Genomic DNA, 13,013 nt, shown 5'->3' with positions numbered 1-13,013 from the left:
TTTTTTTTTTTTTTTGCCTAGCACAGTTTTGTTTAGCATCCTTTCTAGTTCTACTTCAAATGTAACATTTTATGCTTTTACTTGAGACCACAGAACTACTGTATTAGTATCCCCCCTTATCCAGTAGTCAGACTTTGCCTTTCTCTACCTTAGAGAATTTGGAAGTAAGGAAAACATTGAACACCAAGAAAACTAGGTGTTAAAGCTTTATTCTGTAACAGAAATATTTCTTTTTGAGAGTTACGTGTCTCACAAAGGTAAACTCTCCATCTAACTGATGCCTCGATTATTCATTACTGCTGACAGAAGTCAGTCAACTTGAAGGGTCATGTCATCACAAGTGTGCTCGTAAAAAAATGTTTAACAACTCGTCTGAATTAGGGAGCAGCAGGCAGAGATCTGATCTGTGGTGTTTGCACATTTCCCTGGGGTAAGTACTCCTATGTGGTACTGTGTTATGTTGCCAAAGAACATCACTGAACACAGAGCTGGGAAGAGGTGCACACTATCAAACTGTAATACTTCCACCATGCAGATACAATAAACATAGCCACAAAAACACGGAACACAGTTAAAGGTATAGCATACCTCAGAGATATTGTGGATTTAGTTAGTGTGAATTTTTCCATTTCCTAGTGCATATGAAAGTTACATTTACACTATATTAAATGTGCAATAGCATTATGTCTAACACGACTGTAGAAACTTTTTTTTGAGACAGACTATTGCTCTGTCACCAGGTTGGAGTGCAGTGGCAAGATCATGGCTCACAGCAGCCTTAACCTCCCAGGTTCCAGCAATCCTCCCACCTCAGCCTCCCAAATATCTGGGACTACAGCTATTATAGAAAATTTTAGAAAAAGAAGTTTTTTTTTTGAGATGGAGCTTCAGTCTGTCGCCCAAGCTGGAGTGCAGTGGTGTGATCTCGGCTCACTGCAAGCTCCACCTCCCAGGTTCATGCCATTCTCCTGTCTCAGCCACCTGAGTACCTGGGACTATAGACGCCCACCACCACGCCTGGCTAATTTTTTTGTATTTTTAGTACAGATGGGGTTTCACCGTATTAGTCAGGATGGTCTCGATCTCCTAACCTTGTGATCTGCCTCCCTCAGCCTCCCAAAGTGCTGGCATTACAGGTGTGAGCCACTGCGCCCTGCCGAAAAATTCTTTGTAGAGACAGGATCACTGTGTTGCCTAAGCCTGTCTCAAACTCCTGGACCCAAGCGATCCTCCCACCTCAGCCTCCCAAAATGCTGGGATTACAGGCACGACCCACTGCACCTGGCCTGTACATACTTTAACTAAAAAATACTTTATTGCTAAAACATACTAACAAAGTGAGCACATGCTGTTGGAAAAATGGCAACACAAATTTGCTCAATATGGGCTGCCACAAAGTTGCAATTTGTAAAATACACCATATCCATGAAGTTCAATAAAATGAGGTATGTCTGTAGTAGAATAAACTAGGAAGTGAGTTTTGAGTATTTATTATTGAGCTTTATTTAATAGATTTTAATACAATTGTCAGTTTCTCTAATTAATTTTTAATAATGGCTGTGTTTAACAGTGAGCCTGCAGAATTCCTAAAATTTTTAAATTGACCCTTGTAAGCTGTTCCAAGCCAGTTCTAACTACTGCCTATACTCTTAATTGTGGAGGTCACTTGGGGACTAGTCAATATGGGTTGAGGTGGTTCTACTAGCTAATAATTTAAAAAATAGATACAGTGTGACTGTTCTTTTAGAAGCTGTCTAGCAGGTTTCACCCAAAAACCCAAAAAAAAAAATTGACCTAATACTCAGATTTATATAGTGAAACCTTAAATTTTGCTATCTCGCAAAGTAAAGTTTGTCATGCTTTTTCATATTCCTCCAGGTATATGTTACCTTGTTATGACTTTATTAGTTAGAAAAAATTTAAGGCCACTCCCATATGTGTCACCTGTAAATAAATACTGGCAAAAGGAATACAATAAACAATGGGGAAAAAAACAGACATTTCAGCAAAGAAGATATGTGGATGACAAAGCAGCACATGAAAAGATGCCAATATCATTAGTCACTAGGAAAATGCAAATTAAAATGACAATGAAATACCACTACACACGTATTACAACGGCCAAAATTGAAAAGACTAACCCTACCAGTCAGGAGAAATTGGAACACTCATATATAGCTTGTGGGACCATAAAGTGGTAAAAAACACTTGGGAAAGCAGTTTGGCAGTTTCTTAAAAAGTTAAACACATATCTACCATATGATCTAGCTATTCCACTCCTAAGCTACTTACTCAAGAGAAATTAAAACATATGCCCATATAAACACTTATACAGAATGTTCGTAGTAGTCCTATGTGTAATAAGACAAAAATTGGAACAGGCTGGGTGGAGTGCCTCACTCCTGTAATCCCAGCACTTGAGGAGGCCGAGCCGAGTGGATAACCTGAGGTCAGGAGTTCGAGACCAGCCTGGCCAACATGGTGAAATCCCATCTCTACCAAAAAATAAAAAAATTAGCCGACATGGTGGCGGGCGCCTATAGTCCCAGCTACTCGGGAGGCTGAGACAGGAGAATCACTTGAACCCGGGAAGTGGAGGTTACAGTAAGCCAAGATTGCGCCACTACACTCCAGCCTGGGTGACAATAAGACTCAGTCCCCCCCCAAAAAAACTGGAAACAAACCAAATGTCCACTGACTGGTGAATGGATAAACTGTGGCAAATACATACAATGGAACATTATTTAGCAATAAAAGAGAATGAGCTACTGAGAGACCATATATGTCTCAAAATAATTATGCTAAGTGAAAAAAGGCAGACAAGAAGGTGTACTGTGATTCAACTTCAATAAAGTTCTAGAAAATGCAAACTAATCTACCATGACAGAAAACAGATAAGAGGTGTCCTGTGGATAAGAAGACAGGGGGGTGGGGGAAGAACAAGAGAAAGGATTTATAAAAGAGCATAAGGAAACTTGTGATGAAGTTCATTATCTTGATTTTGGTGAGCTTCATGGGTATATATGTATGTCAGCTTAACAAACTGTTTATTTAGGTATGTATAATTTATTGTATGTCAATTATATTTCAATAAAGCTGTTAAAAATATAACAATGTAGTTGTGGTCTGACTGGTAGAATGAGGAAAAGGTAACTGCTTTATGGCTAGACAACATAGTTCCTTTCTTTCAGGGTTAAACTGAAGTAGGTTCTTTGGGCAGCTAACAAGCACATATCTGGCTTACACTGAGATGTTAGGCAACTGAAATTCTCATGTTTTAATTACATGTCTGCTGGTAAGCCAGATTCTCTTCCTCTGAGTGCCTGTCTTTATATGTTTATCCCTAATATACTTCATATTATAGTCATCCTCCGGTATCCATGAGGGATTGTTTCCAGAACCACTCCCAGATACCAAAATCCAAGGATGCTTAAATCCATGATATAAAATGCCATAATATTTGCATATAACTTATATACATCCTCCTTAGATTGCTTATAATACTTAGTACATGTAAACACTCTGTAAATATACTGTATTGTTTAGGGAACAGTAACAAGAAAAAAGTATGTATGTTCAGAAAATATGCAATTAAAAATGTGTATTTTGGATCCGCGGTTGGTTGAATCCATGGATGTGCAACTCACAGATCTGGAGGGCTGATTGTATTTGTTTTACGTGTTACTATTACTCATAATGAAGTTTCCTCATTGTAATTTAAGATATTTTATATTTGTTAGAATGCTGATTCTGCAGACTGTGATAAGTGAACACTAAGGATACCCGCAGAGCCATCAGGGTATCCTGAGAGAGTGGGGATTAGAGATGGATGGAAAAGGAGAAAGAATCTGAGTAGGCAAGTTCAAAAATTAGCCGGGCCTAGTGGCATATGCCTGTAGTCTCAGCTACTTGGGAAGCTGAGGTGGGAGGACTGCTTGAGCCCTGGAGGCAGAGGCTTCAGTGAGCCAGGATGGTGCTACTACACTCCAACTTGGGTAATGGAGAGACCCTGTTTCAAAACAAACAAGAGACAAGACAAAAAAAAAAATAGTTGAATCTTCGTTTTGTTTCGGACAGGGTCTCACTCTGTCATCCAGGCTCAAGTGCAGTGGCCTGATCACAGGTCACTGCAACCTTGACCTCCTGGGCTCAAGTAATCCTCCCACCTCAGCCTCCCTAGTATCTGGGACTACTGGTGCACACCACGCCGTGCTGATTTTTTATTTTCTGTACAGACGGGTTTTGCCATGTTGCCTAAGATGGTCTATAACTCCTGGGTTTAAGCAATCCACCCTGCCTTGGCCTCCGAAAGTGCTGGGATTACAGCTATGCACCACCACACCCGGCCCTCAATCTTGTGACCTTTTCTATTGGGTCTAATTTGTTAGGTGGGGGCTGGGGGCTGAAGTCGTGGTGGGAGGGAAACTAGGATCAAATGAGTTTTTTAACCCTTTACCCATGGTTTCCCTGCTAGCTGCTTGCTTATAATCATATATAAACACTAAAGTCATACTTGCAGAAATAAAAACCCTTATGGAAATTTAACAGGGTATATATTTATTTTAGGAACAAAAGTATAAGAAAAGTTGAATCTTGTGAAACTGCTCTTCTCCATAGAAAAGGGGGGGAAAGAAAGTTTACTGGTTTCTGTTAGGAAGCAATTGATAATGGCAGTGGAGAGGAATGTAAATTAATGGATTTGGCACTAAAAAAGAAAAGGTGCCGGGTGCAGTGGCTCAAGCCTGTAATCCCAGCACTTTGGGAGGCCGAGACGGGTGGATCACGAGGTCAGGAGATCGAGACCATCCTGGCTAACACGGTGAAACCCCGTCTCTACTAAAAAATACAAAAAACTAGCCGGGCGAGGTGGCGGGTGCCTGTAGTCCCAGCTACTTGGGAGGCTGAGGCAGGAGAATGGCGTAAACCCGGGAGGCGGAGCTTGCAGTGAGCTGAGATCCGGCCACTGCACTCCAGCCTGGGCGACAGAGCAAGACTCCGTCTCAAAAAAAAAAATAAAATAAAAAAGAAAAGGTAACCCAGCACTAACCCAAAACAGACAGTGACACTCAAGAAGGCTGAATGTACAGATTCCTTAACCACCATTCTCCAACTTTCCAAAGCTTTCATCCAACCACTCAAAATGTGATTTTACCCTCAGTCAATTCTTCCTATTTGGCTTCAGTACTTGCCCTGAGCCACAGGAATTCTGATGGGCAGAGGGGTAGGTCGGTCCTCCTGTATCAATTTGGAATTCTATGGAGCATTTTCTCATAAGTGTAATATATAAAGGCAGGATGGGGTTTAAAGCCTTTTGTGAACTGACCTGCAGGCACAACTACTTTTCTATAAGAAATTATGTCCTGAGTTCCAGAATGGGAATAAACCTTAAAATGCTTCTAACCTCTTTAAAGCCCTTTTACTTCCATGTCAGAATCAGGTTTATTAATTTATCTGTTCTACCTGCCTAGCATTTCTTGACTTGAAAGTCACAAGGTCAAACTTAACAAATTCCACTTTAGGTATGTGACAAAAGGATTTTTATAATCTCTATCTACATCAAACTAAATTCTTTGAATTCTCTACATGAAGTTTTTTCCATTTTGTGATTTTAGTAATCTATAATTACTGTAAGCACAGTCCCAGTCACCTTGATTCCCACTTATACTAAGTACTGCCATGTGATTTTAGAGCCTGTGTTTTATTTAGGTTTATGATCTTGTTGGCAACACATAACAGTATTTTGTCTTAGGCAGATGGAACAGAAATAGATAATAAATTCTTTTTTCTGGCCACATGAAAACCAAATGATATCAGTCAACGAATGAACAAGTCTCCCAAAGGTTCTAGTAAAGTGACAAGAGAACTGAGACACAGATCACAGCAGTTAGTACAGACACGGCCAAATTTAAAAGAAATGAAATGTGGCGGTTAGTTCTATATTTGAGTTTCAAGAGGAGATTTTATTTGCAAAAAAAATTGTAGCATGTGTTTCCACTGTAAACTTTAGTTTCATAGTTCTTTAAGAGCTAAAAACATAGGAAGTTCATACTATTATGTTTCAAGTTATTTTATTAGAATATCACATTTTGGTTTTTTTTTCTATAAACTTTTTTTTTTTTTTTTTTGAGACAGGGTCTCACTTTCACCGAGGCTAGAGTGCAATGGTGCGATCATGGCTCACTGCAGCCTTGATCTTCTGGCCTCAAGGGATCCTACCACCTCAGCTTCCAGAGTAGCTGGGAACACAGGCGCAGGCCACTACGCCTAATTTTTTTGTAGAGACACAGTTTCATCATGTTGCACAGGCCAGGCTAATCTCAAACTCTTGGACTCAAGCGATCCTCCCGCTTTGGCCTCCCAAAGTGCTGGAATTACATACATAAGCCACTGTGCCTGGCTTGATTTTATTGTAACATTCTAATAAAAGTAACTGGAGGGAGAATCCCCCCAAAATATTTTTTAGGCAAGTTTGACCCAGTAAATAAACTAAATTTACTTCCTGTACTGATAATCCCTCCCGAAATATTTTTTAGGCAAGTTCGACCCAGTAAATAAACTAAATTTATTTCCTGTACTATCTCTTATTAGTGCAACTATTTCAGATCTTTCTCACATTTCTTCTGGATTATTTCACTGACATCCTGTTTTTCTTGCCTCTAGTCTCCATCCCAATACATACTTTGGGCACATGCTTCAACACTGCTATCACAGTAATCTTTTTGCCATCAAAATCTGATCAAGCCATTTTTGTTAAAAATTCAATTCCTCCATCCCGTCCCATCCCCTTCGGAATAAAAGGCCCTCAAGATCTCCAGTCATGTCTTTCAAATCTGTCTTGTCCCCTCGTCTTTTCTGTCTTCTCATTCTCTCCTTGCCGCTCCCCCCGCCACCTCAACCTCCCAATACTGCAGCCAAAGTTTTTTTAGTTTCAAAAACTTACCAAGTCAACTCTGAGACTTTGCATGCTGTTTCCCCTGCCTAGGAGCTTCCCTCACAATTTTTTTTTCCAACTTTGCCTTGCTCCCTTTTTTTCTTTAATACAACTCTCTTCCTCAGAGAAACTTTCCCTGACCACCCCCAGCTGAGTTCAGTACATTAATAGTGCTCTGTGCACACATTTATGTCACTGAACCCACTCTATGATGTTGTCTGATGCTTACTGGTCTCCTCAAAAGACTTTCTTATAGGTGACATCTGTGTCTTTTGTTTATGTATCTTGTGTCTAGCACATAATAGTAATTCGATGTTTTTTACATAAATAGAAAAATAGGAGTGAGTCTATCAACAGATCTCCACTACATTAACATTCTTTGTCCGAAACCTGAAAGACTCCCACTTGCCTGTTCGGACCTAAGTATCACTGATTGACAAACTGAATGGCAATCTCTTTATCATGTCTCACCCTACACCAAAAGCAGTCTTACAAAGATTTTTTCTTTTTCTTTTTTTTTTTTTTACCTGTATTTGTAAGTAAACAAACTTTTTGGAAGACAGAATGCACTATTCTGGTCATTTCATATAAATAGAGTCAAACAGTATGTGGCCTTTTGTGTCTGGCTCTTTCACTTGACACAATGTTTTAAGGCTTCAAGATACATTTTGTAACATGTATTAGTACTTTGTTCCTTATAATAATAATAATAATAATATTCCATTATACAAATATATCACATCTTCTTTATCCATTCATCAGCTAATGGACATTTGAGTTGTTTCTACTAAAAAGTAGAATAGTCCTACTCTGAACATCTGTGTATATATATAAGTTTTTGTGTGGAAAAATGCTCTATTTTTATCTCAAAGATTTGTGCATGGTTCATTACATGCCAAAAACCTTATTAAGGCCAAAATGATATTCTTAGCATGAAATAAAGTACAGTTTCTTAAACCATATTAATCTGACTTAATGAGATTCTGAACTGGTAAATATAGAAATTAATTTGAATTTTATGCAAGCAATGTAAAATAACATTTGGTTGACCTGGGCTCCAAATTACTTGGTCCAGGCAGAATATGTAAATGAGCATTCTGAATATAAAATCTGGACCATAACATTTACAATTTAATTAAACTAATAAAATGGTATACACTGTACTAGAGTCAGTGTCTTTAGCAAGTTATAATATTCTGTAACAAAGTTAAAGATACATGAAAATATAGATACAATATTAACATAAATATATATAATTTATGTTAATTATATAATTATATGCATCGGTACATTCTAATTAACCTCTTACTCAAGTTATTATAATAGTGTGGCCTCACTGAAAAATTCATGTAATATTAAGACCCTGGCACACCACCATTATTCAGATTAGTAAATTAATTGCCCATTTACTAGTAATTTTCTCTGAGACAGGGTCTCACTCTGTCACCAGGCTTGAGTGTAGTGGCACAATCACAGCTCACTGCAGCCTCAACCTCCCAGGCTCAGGCAATCCTCCCACCTCAGCCTTCCAAATCACTGGGACCCTAGGTGTGTACCACCAAGCTAGGCTAATTTTTTCATTATTTTTGTAGAGATCGGGTCACCCTATGTTATCCAGGCTGGTCTCAAACTCCTGGGCTCAAGTGATCATTCCACCTTGGCCTCACAAACTGCTGGGATTACAGGCGTGAGCCAGCAGCCCAGCTTTAATTTTCTTGATCCTTTGTATTTTCTCATGTTTTATGTCAATTCATGCAAGATAATCTGATCTACTATATTTACAAAGTTTTTAGGACTTCAAAATAGTATTAAGGAAGGGGTTATTTTTAGTTAATTAAATTTTCAACATTTTTGTACCTTAATTTCTAAATGTAAATTTTCTTTCAGTATTTACAGCCAGAATTTTTTTCTTTTTAGCATATTTCCAATTGCAATAATAGAAAACATGATTATTTTCCTTTCTTGTTTCAAATGAGGACATTTCTACAATGGTAATTCAAGTAAGTTAAATGAATGAAAATGTTTTAACTTTATTTGCCACTGTAAAGTGGGCTCTTTGTAACAACAGGTATGTGAATAATGTTTAAAAATTTGACTTAATCTTAGCCTGCTTTATCCTAAGGCATCAAAATGCTTCTAGGCTGTTTCTTTTGATTTTAACCATGGCAAAACATGAGCAGAAATGTAAGTCCACTAATGGAAATACAAACATGTATAAACAGAAAGCCCAATCAACCAATGAATTTACTTTAGTGCCTAACAAAAATGAGTTTGTGATTACACAATCCATTGCCTTTATGAGCATGGATACTCTAGAACTCCATATATATTAGGAATTTTTTTTTTTGAGACAGGGTCTCACTCTGTCGTCCAGACTGGAGTGCAGTGGTGTGATCCCGGCCCACCGCAACCTCCGCCTTCCAGGCTCAAGCGACTCTCCCGCCTCAGCCTCCTGAGATGCTGGGATTACAGGCGCCCGCCACCATACCCAGCTAATTTTTATATTTTTAGTAGAGATGGGGTTTCACCATGTTGGCCAGGCTGGTCTCGAACTCCTGACCTCATATGATCCACCCGTCTCAGCCTCCCAAAGTGCTGGGATTACTAGGCGTGGCCATTACTACTACTATACATTTGTTTCACCCTATGGCCAGTTAATGTCTGTCTGGTTACTTTAATAACTGACATTTATACAACACTGTAGAGTCTACAGTGTCCTTTCACATATATTATGACATTTAAACCCCACAATCCTCTATGAGAAAGGATAGTTATTATTACTTACTTGAGCGGTGAAGAAACGGGGTCAGAAAATAACCAGGCCAGTATCAAACAAATGGGAAGCAATAACAAATCTGGGTTCCTCCCTCCACCTTCATGCCTAATCCTGTGCTTTTAGTATATTTGGCTAGCTAGGAGAGAAAACATAGATTATTCAGGGAGGAAGGAGGGGCCAGAGGTGAGCCTCAAGAGCAGTTAGGCCATGAGGTAAGCACTTCAGTGCTTTGCTACTCACCGGGTGGTTCAGACTAGAAAAATCTGTATCACCTGGGCGCTAGTTAGAAATGTAGGCTCTCAGGCTCCACCTCTGCCCTACCAAATCAAAGCCGCATTTTCAACAAAACCCCAGGTGGTTCCTATGGACGTTAGTTTGAGAAGCACTGCTTCACCAGTGACACTACATAGCCACTTGAACAGTATACATTAGACCACTTATATTCATCATTGTTGACATGTTTTTATTAGGTAAAACTTTCTGCAACAGTTTTCAAATTAAGTGTATTTTTAAAACAAGCTTATTTTTCCATGTGATTGAAGATCTCCACTTCGGTAACTGGGGTCATTAAGGAGTATTAGAAAACCTTAAGCTGGTCAGTGTTTACCCACCTTTAAATTCCTCATAAAAATTAAACTCTTTCTTTTGCCTGAAGGATACACTAGAGAGCATAACTGCCCTCTCTATACTTTAAACCCTTGACTAAAACAGGCCAGTCCTATTCATGTAAATCCCACCTCCCAACTTGGATATTTCAGGAAGTACTGTATTGTTTTTATGACTCTAAACGCTACCTAATTTCTTAATTAGTCTCAACACTTTCTGCCTCAAGAACTGAAACACAGCAACAGAAGCTAAAGGTTGAGAATTTAAGCTTATTCCCACATCTACACCTTGGCGGATGGCAGCGACTGATTACGGAGACGAGTGAAAACCCTGCCCCTAACACACTCTGCCCTAGCCCCATCCACTCAATTGAGCCTGACTCAGCCCGATCCCTGCTCTTCTCCGTACTGCTCCTTCAGTGTCAGAGATACACTAGACTTCAGCACGTGGGAGCGCTGATGAGCGGCCAACCTGGGTCTATTTAAAACTACTATTCCCATCTTGAGGGGCGCCTACTCCCATAAAATAACCAGCCCAGGAAGGCAGGCGAGTAAATACTGCTCACCTGCTCCACCGGAAACCTCAAAATCCCGGCCCAACCTAGACTAAAGGTATCTGGTAATTAATCGTTGGCACCTCCCACCACACACTCCTGATTGGGCGCGTGAGAGAGGGCTGTGTCTGCGCGCGCTCTTACCAGTCCGGGGAATTCCATTTCCTCTTCCAACCACCGGTATAAGCATTCAGGGGCGGCGCTTTCCTGGCAGTGGCCCGCCCCAGTTCGAGCCGGTGCCTTACTGCATCTCGCGAGATCTTGCACATTTTGGGGGCGGAACCCCGCCAGGAAGAGTGCACAAAACTGCTCTTAAGTCATTGCAGAGCTACCGCTTCGGTTAGCCAGCCACGAAGTTCTCGCGAGAGTCATCTCCTCAATACCAAGTGAGGAAACTGGGGGACGCCGTGGGGAGGGGCGTAGGGCTGGATCGCGCAGCGGCAGCTTCCTTTACCTTCCTCCCATGGTCTCCTTCCGGTTCTCGATGCTTCTCTAAGCCTAAGGGTTTCCGCCACTCGTCTACCCTCCCCCAGCCCATGAACCGCCTCCCTCCCCCGCCCTCCTGGTCCAATCTCCGATCTGTTTAGTAAGAAGGTGCTGTTCCGAGAAGGAGAAGGAAAGGGCTTGGCACGTATTCACTCGGTCCCGGACGTGGGAAGCAAGCCGTCTGGCTTTGGCCTCACATCGGTCCTGTGCTCGCGACGGCGGCGTTGGCGGACTGATCCGCGGCGGTGAAGAGGCAGGAGGAGGGGGAGGGGCGGAGCGTGGCAGCTGGCAGTAGTTCCGTCAGAGCGGACATCTTGTGGCTGTGTCGTGCGCGTGAGCCCCGTAGGGCCGGGGAGGCACCAGCTGCCGCGCGGGGAGGAGGCCGAGGCCGCAGCTTGAGGGAGGCCCCGGCCCCTCTGTACGCGTGGGTGTGGACGGCTAGGGCAGGAAAGGGAGGCCGGCCCAGTGGCCGGCCGGGTAAGAGGGGTAGTGCGGGACCTGGGCGGCTTGAGCGGCCAGCCTATTGGGTGCGGTGGGGTAGGGTGGGAAGGCTGGAGAAGCCGCGGCCTCCCCTGCTGGAGGAGGAGGGGGAATGGGCGCGTCCTCGCGCCTAAGCCGGAGCCTCAGGGACAGCACGGGCGCGTGGTGGAGGTGGCTGGGCGGGCGCGCGCGGGAGCGCGCTGGAAGGCGGAGTGAGTGTACGGTGGCGTCATGGGCGACACAAAATAGCTCGCTGCGAGGACAGCAACACACATCAAGCCTCCCTTCCTTTATTTCCTTCCCTTACCCGGCCGTACCTTTGGGCAGAAACCAAAAGCAGCCCGGCGTCCGTCCGGAGTTTTCTGCTTCCCCCTCCCCCCTTGCCTTTCTTTGCCCTAGTGACGCCGGTATAGCGCCGACTAGGCCCCGGCTCCTCCTCTGCTGGGCTCCGGACCCTGCCCCGCACCCACCCCTTTCTCCTACGCCTCTTCCTCTCCCACCCGGGTCTCTTCCTTTCTGGAGGCCGGGAAGTTAAACTTGTAGCCACCACCTCCGCTCTTCCCGTCACCCTCGCCCCCACTTCGGGCCGAAAGCACGGTACAGAGGCTGTTGGTGGCTTTGCCACGCCACCCCACCCACCCCGGATCGCGGCCGCCTTTAAGGGACCTGGATTCATCAGGGGCTCTCCGGGGCCTGTGCGAGTGCTGATCTGCTCCGTTTTTGCAAAAGGCGCCTGTGTCTGGCAGAGCCGGTGTGAGACGAGACAATCCTGCCCCGCCGCCGGGATAATCAAGAGTTTTGGCCGGACCTTTCAGCATACACCGAGAGAGTGAGGAGCCAGACGGCAAGCACACACTATGGCGCTGAAACGGATTAATAAGGTAACCCACGGGGACAAGGGAGTTGGGGTGGTAGTAGAAAAGGAAGGCTCGGGCCAAGAGGAAAGCGTGGGGGTGGAAAAGAAGCATAATTCTGAAAATGCTACTTGGATTACTTCTTCCATGGGGGGATGGAGAACGCGGATATACTTCTTGAAGAAATGAAGTTTAAAGTTAGGGAACGGAGAACACTTGTGGCAAGTGAGGTGTTATGAGTGTGCTTCAGTGGAATCGGTGCAAATTAGGGGTGGAGGAGAGTGACTTAAGGCGCCTTTATTATTTTTTTGCTGCTCAAGAGTTCTT

The 13,013-nt window shown here is 42.8% G+C and overlaps 1 protein-coding gene across 13 annotated transcripts in view; it reads left to right on the top strand.

Annotated features, from left to right (window-relative positions):
* UBE2D3 (ubiquitin-conjugating enzyme E2D 3) overlaps positions 1-13,013 on the top strand; it is an 81,028-nt gene that overhangs the window by 35,226 nt on the left and 32,789 nt on the right. For 3 of the 13 annotated variants that reach the window (XM_011943222.1, XM_011943219.1, XM_011943233.1), the window contains exons 1-2: positions 10,155-11,770; positions 12,562-12,713. In XM_011943222.1, coding sequence (XP_011798612.1) covers positions 12,690-12,713 — 24 coding nt within the window. In that variant the 5' untranslated portion in view covers positions 10,155-11,770; positions 12,562-12,689. Of the gene's footprint in view, positions 1-10,154; positions 12,714-13,013 lie in introns of those variants that run through there. The other 10 variants (XM_011943225.1, XM_011943234.1, XM_011943221.1 and 7 more) reach the window with 8 other exon arrangements.

This window comes from Colobus angolensis, unplaced genomic scaffold, assembly GCF_000951035.1.
Source record: "Colobus angolensis palliatus isolate OR3802 unplaced genomic scaffold, Cang.pa_1.0 Scaffold217, whole genome shotgun sequence".
Lineage (NCBI taxonomy): Eukaryota > Metazoa > Chordata > Mammalia > Primates > Cercopithecidae > Colobus > Colobus angolensis.
The sequence above is the reverse complement of the archived record's forward strand: the minus strand, read 5'-3'. Positions and strand labels throughout refer to the sequence as shown.